The sequence below is a fragment of the Colletotrichum abscissum genome, assembly GCF_030869225.1.
Source record: "Colletotrichum abscissum strain IMI 504890 chromosome Unknown Scaffold_20.1, whole genome shotgun sequence".
Taxonomy (NCBI): domain Eukaryota; kingdom Fungi; phylum Ascomycota; class Sordariomycetes; order Glomerellales; family Glomerellaceae; genus Colletotrichum; species Colletotrichum abscissum.
The window spans coordinates 361,245-373,954 of NW_026850099.1; the positions used below are offsets into that span (position 1 = coordinate 361,245).

At 55.3% G+C, this 12,710-nt stretch overlaps 4 protein-coding genes across 4 annotated transcripts; 2 read left to right on the top strand and 2 right to left on the bottom strand.

Annotated features, from left to right (window-relative positions):
- Positions 1–1,000: 1,000 nt before the first annotated feature.
- Positions 1,001–1,761, top strand: CABS01_08731 (uncharacterized protein; the record flags this gene model as incomplete). Its single annotated transcript, XM_060542089.1, has 2 exons — positions 1,001–1,295; positions 1,478–1,761. The coding sequence occupies 2 exons, from the start codon at positions 1,001–1,003 to the stop codon at positions 1,759–1,761; spliced, it is 579 nt and encodes a 192-aa protein (XP_060400979.1).
- A 472-nt stretch (positions 1,762–2,233) lies between these two features.
- On the bottom strand, positions 2,234–4,588 carry CABS01_08732 (uncharacterized protein; the record flags this gene model as incomplete). The annotated part of the gene is made up of 1 exon (XM_060542090.1): positions 2,234–4,588. One exon carries the CDS (start codon positions 4,586–4,588, stop codon positions 2,234–2,236), a length of 2,355 nt encoding a protein of 784 aa, XP_060400980.1.
- Positions 4,589–5,339: 751 nt separating this feature from the next.
- CABS01_08733 (RWD repeat domain-containing protein) lies at positions 5,340–6,221 on the top strand (the record flags this gene model as incomplete). The annotated part of the gene is made up of 1 exon (XM_060542091.1): positions 5,340–6,221. The coding sequence occupies one exon, from the start codon at positions 5,340–5,342 to the stop codon at positions 6,219–6,221; it is 882 nt and encodes a 293-aa protein (XP_060400981.1).
- A 529-nt stretch (positions 6,222–6,750) lies between these two features.
- On the bottom strand, positions 6,751–8,240 carry CABS01_08734 (uncharacterized protein; the record flags this gene model as incomplete). Its single annotated transcript, XM_060542092.1, has 2 exons — positions 6,751–7,920; positions 8,217–8,240. The coding sequence occupies 2 exons, from the start codon at positions 8,238–8,240 to the stop codon at positions 6,751–6,753; spliced, it is 1,194 nt and encodes a 397-aa protein (XP_060400982.1).
- Between the last annotated feature and the right edge of the window lie 4,470 nt (positions 8,241–12,710).

Sequence of the window (12,710 nt, forward strand, 5' to 3'; positions counted from 1 at the left end):
AGCCCCTCCGAAGGGGTTCAGGGGCAGCGCAGCCGCAGCGCAGCCTACACCCTGAGACAGTTGCCCGCCATCGTTTTAGGCAGGCAGGCAGGCAGAAGAGAGACAAAAAAGGTTGTGACATTGTTGGGTTGGGCTCTGCCACGTTCTCGCAGTCTGATCTAAGTCGAACTTAGGCCGTGTTGGGTGCATCGTTAGCTTCAATCCCGCAGGGTACGCGGTCAGCTTTTGGTGTTTTGGTTTTGGAGCTAGCATCGTTGTCCCCCTCCCCTCCCCCTTCACACCACTTTTAAATCCCTTTTTTTACTCTCCGAGCCTGTGACCTCACCAGTTCCGTCTTGGCCTTCACGTCATGCGTTGGGTGAAAGAGTCCCGCTAGTGGTGGTCATCCGGGCAGGCGAGACGGTCAAGGTAAGCTTTGGGGGTGACAAGCCATCAACAGAGAGTAACGGTACTGCCTCAGTCTAATGTGAGTTCAAGGAAAGAATGATTCTGGAACCGCTTGGAAGGGGGAGGGTGTAAGTAAGAGCAAGGTGGTCAGTCATTGGAGACCTCCCTGTCTATTGTTATTTGGTGTGTGTATCTTGGGCTTGCCCCCTTTGACTCTCACCTAAGGTAAGGTAAGGTAGTATAGAAGCCTGGGGTTACCACCCCCTTTTTTGCCCGTTGCATTACCTTTAGAGACATCACAAGGACAACTCACTCAACATATCAGCACTTGTTTGTTGGCGGCGTCACGTTCGGAACTCAGCCGTCGGCACTCAGCTCCCCTCGGACATTTCAGCCCTCAGCTTGCGACTACAATCACAACTACAACTACACCTCCTCACGCCCCTCCTTACGGTATTCCCTCGCCAACGTTCTCAAACGACACGAAGTGACCGAACTCAAGCATAAACAAACCACCAAATCCGCTTCGATCAAGATAAAGGGAGGGGAAAGGGGGACTCGAGAAACAAAGAAAGGAAGGGAAAATAAGGCAACAAGTCACTCTCTCGTAATTATGCCCTCACATCACGGAGGTCACGGAGGTCACGGAGGTCACGGCGGTGGCGGTCCGGCTGTCGCCGAGGTAGTCAAGGATCGCGCCTCCGTCGTCGTCAACGAGGTCTCCCGCGGACCCGTCAACAACGAGATCATTGTCGCCAACAGAGAACGAGACGTGGCTGTCGTGCCGGCGGGCGCGCAGGTCATCAACGAGGTCACCACCACCGAGGTGTTCCCCGGTCGTCCGGGGTACGGGTACGGATATGGGCCTGGACCGGCGGGGTATCAACTCTGCACGCAATGTCGGCGCTGTGAGTAACACTTGTCTCTTATGGTTTTTCTGGCATGTCTCATCTACGAGCGTCATCATTCTCTCGCCCTTTGAATCTTGATGATCCGGGGGGTATGCCCCTTTTCTCCCGACATACTCCCCTTTCCCGATGACCTTACCCACCTAGACCTCTGAGACTAACGTCCTGATTTAACATCATAGACTGGCACAACTCCTTCACAGAGACAGTCTGCTACCGCTGCCGCTCGTCCTACGGCTACCGAGACCGCTTCGACGACAGGTTCAGCTACCGATCGGGGTACAGCGGCTCGAGCTACGGCAGCTACGGGTCGGAGCGGTGCGCCTACTGTGAGCGGTTGCGGTTCGAAGGGCCAGGGTACCGCCACGACGGCGTGAGCATCTGCCGGGACCGGTACGGCCGGCCTGCGCTATGTAGACCGAGGCGGGTCCTGGTTGAGAAGACTGTGAAGAAGTATTACTACTAAAGAGGGGGAAGGGGAAGGGGAAGGGAGGAACTTGGTCATTCTGGATGGAGGCTTTTTCTTTCGAGTGCTGGGTTTTGAGGTTATCCCTTATTCGTCCGTCCAGATTCATTTAGGCATGGCGGTTGACGGGGAGACTTTGGGGTTACTTGAGCGTCAATCGTCTTCCTGTCTTATTTCTTTTCTTGCTTGCACAGTTTCTCACTATGCTTTACCTCTTGGGGGTAGGATTGGGATATGGGTATTGTTCGAAGTTCTTCTCCCAACTACTCTTGGCTTTTTGGCAAACAGATGTCACTCCCGAATGGGGGGTGATAGTTCCATAGACTCTTCATCTCCTCAAACGCAAGTTTGTCTTGTGCGTCATGTACGGTAGCCAGCTCTTGTCATAATAACTCAATGTCAACTCACGAAGATTGTCTCGGATCTCTTGTCAGCATTCCCCGAACCCTTCAAGCAACAACCCACTCCCTACCTATCCGAGAGTGATCTCCTTCCACGCCTTTCCCGGGTGAAAAGAAGCCACGTCGAACGCCCGCTGATAAACCTTCGCCAGCCCAGCCCTTTCAGCAACGCTACGATCCTTGTTCCAGGTGATGACGAACGCGTAGTACAGATGCCACTCGGACACCTCGCGGTCCTCGGGCACATAGTAGTTCCAGCTATCCAGCTCCTCCATTGAAAAGTCCCGGGCGTCCGAGATGGCTGCGAGCTCGACGACGTCGCCCACGCGGGCGAACCATGTATCTTCGAGGATCACGGTGCCGCACCAGTCGCCGTGGGCATCGAGTAGGCCGAAGCGGTGGAGGCCTGCCTCGAGCTTGGAGGCAAAGGACGGGCTGCTGCGGCTTGTTCTAGAGAGCTGAAAGAAGGCAGTGTAGGTCCAGAAGTAGAGGTAATCTTCTCGCAAAATGGTTGCGGTGGGCATGGTTGGTTTGGGTGCATGTGCGATCTCTTCTGGGTGCTCTTCATCGCTCTGGCTAATCTGACGACCGAAAGGGATGTCTTCTGCAGAGGCTTTGGCGTATCCGTGCCATCGATTTGGATTATGGTGGATTTCACCCGATGACCACACGACTTCGAAAGTTGACTTTTTGCTGGCCTTGCCAGTTGCCAGTGAACGGTTCCCCGTGGGGTCATCTCGTGTCATCTTATACCATACGACCCAAGTGTGCGACTTCAACCACTCGTGAAGATTCAACAAAATACCAGAGACCATGGACAGCCGCCACGTCGACGCACCATGCCAGCCGCTCCACGACCAGCTGGGATATCGCGATCGACCACCCAAGTCTTCGAGCCTGAGGCCGTAAATCTTCTTCTCCCACAAGAGCGCAAAGTCGAAATAGGAGTCTGGCATCCCGTAAAAGAGGTTGGCGCGGAGCGGGGGAGAAAGGATGGCCGCCATGCCCTCAAAGGCCGGTAACCGATCGCTCTGTAACGTCATGAGCCTGCCGCTGAAGAGCTCGACGCACTCCAAGTACAGCCTGACCGGGTTCTTCTCAAACGATTTCAGAGGAGACCGTATCATTTCCAGGGTCCACGACGGGGTGAGCACCTCGGAAAAGACCTCTTCGGACCACGTCGCGTGGCGGCACTGAAAGAAGACGCGATTCTCGACAAAGATCATGGACCGCTTGGAGAGCATCCGTTCCTGGAACGTCCAGGCCCTGCTATTCCACATTGTGTTTTCGACGAGCCCCTCGACCGTCTTGGTGGTCACCAGGTCGATGCCGTTGCACCGGACTTTCGGCTGCCGGGCCTCGCGGGGCGTCGATGGGGATCCTGGGATTCCGTGGTGAGAGCCGCTGCCGGCGGCGGCGCAGATTGTGAGAATCGAGTGTCCGTATACGCGGTCCATCATCGGGACGACACGGAACTTCTCCTCCGTGTCGTCTTGAAGGATGCAGAGAGCGTCGACCCAGATATACTTGATGCCCAACGCTTTGACTAGCATCATGGCATCGCGGACGGTATTCGGTAGACCTGGCGTGTTGGGACCGAGGGATCCCTTTGAGGAGTACTCAAATACATTCTCCTTCGTCAGAACAAGCGGTTGTGTCCCACCCCATACGTAGCTCAGAGTCGCGTACTCAGTCACTCGGACACCGCCACGGGCGCTGGTGACGATTTTCTCCTCGTCCAAGTCGATGAACTTGAGGTTCTCGAGTAGCGAGAAGACTTCATCCGGTGGGGAGGGCTGACAGCCGCTGCCATGATGTGTCCTACATATGTCGAGCCAGCGCCGGAGAAGACTTACGTCGGCCTGGTGAGGAGAAATTCGCCGGGCCAGGAAGGTCTTGTCCCACGTCGTGTGAGGTTCCGTGGCCAGCAGCATGATGTAAGCCTCGGTGAAGATTTCGTCCGGGCTAAAGACCTTCAAGCGGCGGGTCGGCGGCGCATGCGTCATGTCTCTCGGCCCTGCAGAAGGTTCCAAGAAACGGCCGTCGAGCTGCCACTCGACGGAGCAGCGGACGCGGCCGCCATCCCTCGTGAGGCCATCGTAGCCGATTGCCTGGCGGACGTTGGGGCGGCTCCATTCGAAACGATCTGCGCCTTCTTCGTTCGTCGCGTGCGTTGCGTTGAAGAGAAGCCAGCACAAGGGACATTCGTCTCTTCTCCGGTAGATCTCGTCGAGGTAGCCAAGCTCCCGCGGTTGTAGCCCGACGGGGTCGATTGGACGGGCGAGGAAGCCTGGGAGGGAGCTGGCCTTGGGCTGGCCTGGGAGGAACTTCTCAGCTGAGAGGTTGAGTTGGCTGCACGTCGGGCATAAGTTGTCTGGGGGAGGGAGGCAGTCTACGTGCCCTTTGGGTGCGCCTATGGCTGGCATGTTTGCTGACTAGGGAATCAGTCGTCTGCAAAACAGTCGTCTACGTTGGTGGAAGTCTGGTCCCGTCCATGGATTCGCTAATACAATACTCTGAATTCAAGTCCAGAATGAGAAGACGCTTTCTGTCCAGAAGCCGTTTAGATGTCGCTGTGTAGTTCAAGTCAAGGTGCGAGGCCAATGTTGAGACATGAAGAGACGCCATCTTGCCCACCTTATTTCGGCAGCTAGCTTGCAGAGCTGCAATCAAAACTGCCTGTGATAGGCTGGCACCGGCATCAAGTTCCGCTTGCGACAGCCACTCTGTCTGTACCGTGTGTCCCTGGTCAGCGCTTGCCACGACGATACCACATTCAGCTGCAGCTGTGAGATTGTGAGGTTCATCCAGTGTGAGTGAGCACTGAGGTCAACGTGAGTGGAGTATTTGCGGAGCTCGGGCCTTCGACGTCGGACGGCCCCACATCATGAGATGATTGGAGGTGGGGAGCATTGGATGACTTCAATGTAACTTTCTCTCAATTTCATCTTAAACCTCAGCATTGACGATCATACACAGACTTCCTTTATATATATGAAAACCTTTGAAAAGTCGTATGCTTATAGGATGAGAAAATCGAAATAAGACGGCACTCATCTCACGAGAGTAGCAACCACAAAACCCCCCTCTCATCAACCAACAACCTCACATAACCGTTATCATATCCCCCATCAAGAGGTACGCCACACACCTCATACCGCACACGCACACACAACAATGTCAGACGATCTCAAAGACGAGATAGAAGCCCTCAACTCAATCTACGGAGACGACACCCTCCGCCACACACCACCAGACAACTATGTTCTCACGCTTCCCGGCGGCCTGGGTGCCTCCTCGCTCACCCTCCGCTTCGCCGACTCGTACCCGGACGTGCCGCCAGAGATCCTCGGCACCCACAGCGCCGGCGAGAACGCGCCCCGCGGCGCCGGCGCCCGCGACCTGCTGCTCTTCCGCGAGGCCGTCGCCGCCGTCTACCAGCCGGGCGCTGTCTGTCTCTTCGACGCCGTGGAGGAGTTCTCCCGACGCGTGGAGGAAGTTTCGGAAGCTGAGCCGTCAGGACCACCCACCAACCCACACTCTCCGCCGGCGTCGGCATCGACGACACGGCTTGATGAAGAGCACGGGGACCAGAACCAGAACCAAGAAGCTGACTCTCTGCCTTCCTACATGCTAGAGGAACCCCCTTGGATCGTCTCCGACCCCTTTGTCGAACTCAAATCCGTCTTCCTCGCGCGCGCCGCGCCCGTGACATCCCCCGAGCAGGCCGCAAGTTACGTCCAGCACCTCATCGCCACGGACAAAAAGGTGCGCAGCGCAAGCCACAACATGACGGCGTGGCGCATCCGCGGGCCCAACGGCACGAGCTTCCAAGACTGCGACGACGACGGCGAGACGGCGGCGGGCGGGCGGCTGCTGCACCTGATGCAGCTCATGGACCTGTGGGACGTCATGGTCGTCGTGACGAGGTGGTACGGCGGGCAGAAGCTGGGGCCGAGGCGGTTCGCGCTGATTAATAGCACGGCGAGGGATGCGTTTGTCAAGGCTGGGTGGGCGGAGGAGGCGGGGCAGGGGAAGAAGAAGGGGCATGGCAAGTGAGGGAACTCTGGATATAGAGGATCGCCTATCACGTCACTTCTAGCATTGATGTAGGCGGGGAAACCGAGGTCGGTCATAGACCGAATGGCGGAAGGACGTCGCCGGAGAGCTTCATGAGCTGCCCGCGTCAAGATAGGCATTGCAGATGTCACAGAGGGGATACCAAAGAAGTGGAGAACAAATCGCTTCGGGTTGAGTTTTGGGACCGACATTGGTCCCGTTCTCTCGCAAGACAAGACATACAAAAATTGGTATCGAACAACAGAGAGCCGCCCTCCGTAAAACGCCAATATGCCAAACCGAATTCGCGCGCGCGAAAATTTTCACAAAAACGACAGATTGCCAACCCGCCTATACCAGTTCCATGCTAGTACAATCGTTCCCTTCATGCAACTTCGTTAGATCTCGAAACGTATGGAAAACTCGTAGTGGTCCCTCTGATTCTTTCCTTTAAAAGGATTCCCCATCTGGCAGATATCTCCGCAATGCAGTTGTTTCCTCCTCCTGTATTGCACGATCAAATGTCAAATCAGGCCTTGAAGAGCTTGGGCTTGAGGATCTCGAGCGCGAGAATCGACTGCTCGCAATCGAGAATGACGGCCCCGGCCCGGGCGGTGGAGAGGTACGACAGCCCCGCGCTGTCTCCCGTGCGCATATCCTGCACCAGGGTCCCCGCCACGCCGCATACGATGCCCGTAGCCTCGAACGGCAGGCTCTCGAGGTCCAAGAAGATGGGCGTCAGGTTCGTCTTGGTGTCGCCGACGAGGGAGTCGCCAAAGAGGCCGAGCAGCGACTTGTCGAGCAGCAAGGAAGGCGGGTCCTCCTGGGCGAGGGTGATGGAGAGAAAGCGCGGGCGCGCAGCCAGGGCGGAGATCATGGCCGTGTAGAGCTTCGCGTCGATGTTGTCGAGCCAGGTTTGTCGGTGGCTGTTGCCGGTCACCTGGCGGCTGAGCGAGGGCCGCTGGGTGTGGGAGAGCTCGCCGCCGAGCTGGGAGGTTTCGCGGCCGGAGCACTGGACCAGGAGGAGGTTGTCCTCGACGTAGGGGGCGACGCTGCGCTTCTTGAGCAGGTCAAAGGTGCGGACCTGCAGCTCGGCGATGGTGGAGGGTGGCGGGGTCAGCGGCGGGGCCCCGGCGCCGTTGCTGCCGTTGGTCTGGCTCGGTCCGCGGGAGTGTATCGAGGCGGCGGGGCTGACAAAGTTGGAGTCGTTGTCGGCGAGTTCGAAGCCGCGGGCGAGAAGGGCCTTTACAACCGTCTGCCTATCCTTGCTGGGGACGAGGATGAAGTCGGAGTAATAGGTGGTGATGAAGAAGATGGGAATCCCGGCGAGAGCGAGGGGAGAGGTCAGTTCCATGACACGGCCGGCGGCATCCATGCCGGCGCTGATGACGGAGAGTACGAGGTAAGTGTCTTTGGATATTGATACGGACTTGGCCAAGTCTTTTGGGAGATCCTGGATGGCCGGCTCAAAAACGTTCTTGGCCCAGGAGCTGTGGCAGACGATGGAGCACTCCATGGGGGTGACGCTAATGTTGAGGAAGCCATGTTGGCTCTCGGCGTTGAGCCCTTCTAATTCATGTTCCGGCTCTCCTTTTGACGCCTTGAGGGTCTGGGTCTGCGGGAGAAGGACGCGGAGAATGGGCTGCAGGAGTACCGAGTACAGGTCGAGGGGGATGTGAATAAGGGTGTAGTGGCCATCCTGCAGGGAGCGCAAAGGCGGTGTTAGTTGAGAAGCACGATAGAGTCACAGAGGTCTGCAAGGACCAAGGCATTTTGTGTGTGTCATTATCTGCTTTAGCTCCGAGAGCAATGTGCAACTCGGGGCAGCGGCGACGGTGACGGGACACAGCGTTGCAGTGGGACGAAGTAAAGAGCCCCGCATTTTGGTGACTCTTTAGAGATCCATTCCCGTGTTGCGGTCGTGTGTGGGTGTCGTGTGCGCAGTATGAAGATGGAGGGGGGCAATGAGCGACACAGGATGTTGGGGAAACTTACGAGAAACGAGACCTGGGCATTCATTGTGACGCGAAAACTTCCGATGGCAGTTGGAGAGCCAGAAGAATGCTTTCCCGTGCGCCACAGTTCTCTTGACGAGAAAAAGGGAAAAAGAAGAGGAAGAAATAGCAGGCTCGATGCGCCGGTGCACGGATGGGTTGTTGAAAGTTTGCGCGCGCACCGGGGATGATATCGGAGGGGGACGGGGGCGACTAAAGGTGTTCCTGCAGCCGGCTTCGGTTTGATCTTTTCATACGGAGTGTACGCTGCTCGGGGGTTCGGGTGTCGTTGGGAGTTTCCTTGGTCACAACCGGCGGGGTCCGATGTCTGTCTTTTTTTTCTTTTTCTTTCTTTTGGGCCCTCTTGAAAAGTCCAAGAGTGGTTGGAAAAGTTTAAGCTTTCGGTAGTCGTGGGCTGACAGGGGAGTCGTCTCTTGTTATCTCTCTTTCTCTGATGTTGTAATTCCCCTTGCGTCTGATTTACGGATGGGTTTGCGGGGAAACAGATGCCTTGGTGGTGTTAAGAAAAGGAAGAGGACTGGGAGGCTTTACCAAGGCAAGGTAGAGGAAATGTGTAAGCCGGGGAAATGAGCAATGGGAGAGAGAATCCCCAAAAGTGAAAACTAGGAAAAAGGGAAGGGGGATGGGGAAAGGTTAAAAGGAAGTGCACGAGAGGAGACGTTGGAAGGGGAAAAGAGGAATTAGGTTCGTATGGGAGGACCCTGAAGACGAGCTACTGTCCAAGGTGGGCAGGGTAAGGCAAGGCAACAGAAGCTGGGCACTACTCCGTACTCACTTTTGATTTTGGGGGTTGCCTACCTACTTACTTTTGGCACCTACTTCTCACCTCAGGCTGGGCATGATACATTTACAGCCCAAATGAGGTGAGGGGAGGGGTGGGAGGGGTGTTCAAGAGAAGGAAGAGAAAGTACATGGGCCTTGGTACGTAGGAGTGCGGCGTGGTGCTGCAGTAGAAGCATCAGCAGCAGCAGCAGCAGCGTACTTTCTGCGGCGGCGGCGGCCGTCCCAAAAAGCGCACTAGAGCACGATCTGTGCGTCTACATGCCGACGAGCACGGTACCTAGTCTACACAGCAAGATAAGCTGTAACGAAATGTACTTCACGCAGTATGTGGGAGGAAGGGGGGCTGAGACGAGACGGGACGGAGCCAGATGGGCACTGAGCCTGAGCATGGAAAGGGAAAAAAACATGGGTTTTGCGGCTTTGCCTGCTCACTGCCCATAGTTCATTTTTCTTGCCGCGATATTCCGGGCCACTGGAGGGCCTGGAGGGGTTGCAGATAAGGTGAGGTCCGTAATGTCACAGTAGCGTTGAAACTTGAAAGCCTGTGCTTTTTGGAGCCAGGGCCCAGAGGGGTGAGTGACGACGATTCGGTGATTTTGCGCCGAGATGGCGGATGGCATTTCGTGATTTAATTTCCTCATATCTCGTTGGTTTGACGAAACATCATTTGTTGTGGCTATCACCGGTTCTGGGTTCGGGGATCGACCGCGTTCCCGTGAATCCATTGAAGGATCATGACCCTCTGTGGAGACTGTCGAGTGGAATATTCCGTCAAAGGTTGTATCGTTTCCGTCCAGTCGCAGTTTTTTTTTGCTGCCGTGCTCTCTTCTGGTTCGACGATATCCTCTATATCTCACTTATATCGTCACTTCTCAAAGACGGCCAGACTCGGTCAGTACACCGGCAAAAGCCGAGTCTTGACCTGACGACGCATACTTCGAATGAGGGCTATACCCTTAGATTCGAATGTGATACATGAAAGAACCCATCGTCTATCTTGTACCACATTACGTGCTATGCGTGGGATAACTCGTGAGAAGCTTAGCTCGTGCGTGGCTATATGCGGACAATGGCATGTCTTGGAACGTATTGTCTCGAACTATGACGAGGACGGTGTGATTTCACTCGCAATTGTCTTGAACCCAAAACCCACGCGGCTACCTACCCATCATCGCCGTGAGCTACTGGGTATTGTTCCGTTGGTTCTGCAGGTCAGAGGGAAAAGGGTGTGGGCGGAGATGGGCAGCATGACATGGCGGGGTTGAGCAGGGGTTCAAGGAAGTACAAGGTTTTGAAAGACCCATGATTGCATCTTTGGGAAGTGGGCGTCTGCACTACGGCCAGCCTGTCTCTCCTCAACGCCGCCGCCGCTGTCGCCGCGTCCACGGCGAGTAAGACCGAAATTGGTGAAGCGGGTGGGGTTTTTTTTTTCGTGATGTTATGCCTTTTTTTTTTTTTTCTGGCTGGGAGTTTCACGGGGATCTACTCCTACTCAGATCTCGTCTCACACTGTCTTCTTTCTTTTCTTATCTGATTGCGGGTGTTGCGTCAAAGGTAAAGAGATGTGCTTCCATCGGGCATCGGCGGCGCTTTCTCGCGATTTTTCCATCCTCGGCCGTGAGGAAGTGAAGACACAGCGCGGTTCGGCGGGCGCTCTCGAGTCAGGTAGGCATATGCGCCTCGGGAAGGGGTCCCTCTCTCCATTCCAAACATGGGAAACCCCGTGTAAGTCAACAGTTGAGCCGCTGCCAATCTTCTCTCCACTATCAGAAAACCTAACCCTCGCGTTCCCGTTTTTTTTTTCTGTTCTCTTTTTTTAACTTTGGTCCTTGACATCCGAGCCAGATATTGCGACACTACAATGGTGACTTGGAATGGTCAACAAAAGTGTAAAATCGTGTCACCAATGATGAGACTGGGCTTTGCCGCGCCATGCTGGCTTTGCACCTCGCCATCCATCGCGACAGCTGGACCGTGACCTCCATGCCCATGTTCATGTCCATGTCCAAGTCGTGAGTCGTTCAGGGTTGGCATGGGGCAGACAGGCAAACGAGCGGTTAAGATGACTACTCTTGAAGCCTTGTCCTCACCTTGACTTGCTCTAGCTACCTACCTACCCTACCGAAGACTGCTCAAAGGACGGAGGACAGCAATGAAGTACACGAAGAGGAACCGGCCGGAGCTGGAAGCTAGACTGCAGAAGGAAAAAGGTTCAAAGTGCCGTTTCGGGCGACGTGCATAAGACTAGTTGAATAGGGAGCGTGGGGGTCTCAAACTCTGGGCGGTTCTCCGGTACTTTACTCCTTAGTAGTTCGCGTGGTAGCCGAGATGCCTGCTTTCTTCTTGCTTTAGCTGGTTGCCAGCGACTACAGAACCCCAGAGAATAACTCCTTGGCCTTGGATCAAAAGCAGGCGTATCCGTACCCTGAATATGAACACGGCATTGCTAGCCTCTCTCTGAGTCCATAGACAGACAAGATGGGAAGACAAGGCACGGAAAACCTGCATTAGACCATGACCTTTAGGGAACGACTGGGGAAGTCGCTTACATCTTGTGTAACTCGTGAAGCAGTCACGTTTGTTTCCCATTTCCCCTTTCGGTTCTAACTTCTCACCCTCTGCCACTCTGTGCCCCCTCCCAAATCAAACCATGATGGAAATGATGTAAGACGACGAGGTGCCCTGGCTTCCAGGTTGCTTTGTGAGGTAGGCAAGGGATGGTGATCATGGATGGATGGGTGCATCGGCCACTTCTCCGTGCCCTTTACTACGTACCTCACCTCACCTCACCTCAACTTGGGGTCTGCTGCTACCTCGCCCGTCACCTCTCATATATCAACTCTCACCACCACACGGGAAGCAACGCTGACGGGCGTCTCTCCCACAGATACTGTACCAACACACGCACATGAGCGCCCAATTGCCTGGAGCAGCATAACAGCGGCTGGCCTCGGCATGCGCATCGACTTGCTGATTGAAAGACACGAAGAGGAAAAAAAGGCCATCACGATTCACCATTGTCAACCCCCGCGGGGGTTTTACGACAACCGCGCTTTTGAGCATCCGTATGCTCAATCGGGTCTACACGTCAGGTCATGGAACAGGTTCTTGAAGATGGTCTTCGACAATGACACGTCTGCAGACAGCGGCATTCACGGCAGTTGTGGATTTGATCCTCTCAGCTGAACCCCTCAATCCCGCCGAATGCTCATGCTCAAACAACACCTTGAGCCTAACTATTCGTTCGAATACGCTACTTCAGCTTCACAACAGCAGTCCTCAGCTTCGACACCCCACCTCATCTCCGACGCCATTGCGTCAGACCAGTAGATTCAGCCAGCCCACGGTGCGTGCCTGTGTAGCGGCCCGCGAGAAGAGGGAGGAAAAAGCAATTCTTCGTTTCCTTTCTCCCCCAGGTCCGACATGGACCGTGGACCAGACCCCCCGCAGATCACAACGGTTCCTGAACCTTGTCCGAACCCTTTCCCTTCTGGTCGTGCAACTGGCTCAATTGGCCTCTCTGATTTGCTTCGAAATCGGCGCTCCATGCACAAAGTCATCGGGGTTAAGCAAGAAGCATGGGTTCCCTCCAGAAGAATTTCACTAATACGGCGGAATACCTGGTCCAATACCTGTAGGTACTGCGTCAACCCCCCTTACTAATAGGACGGCTGCTTTCTGCTACTGCAAG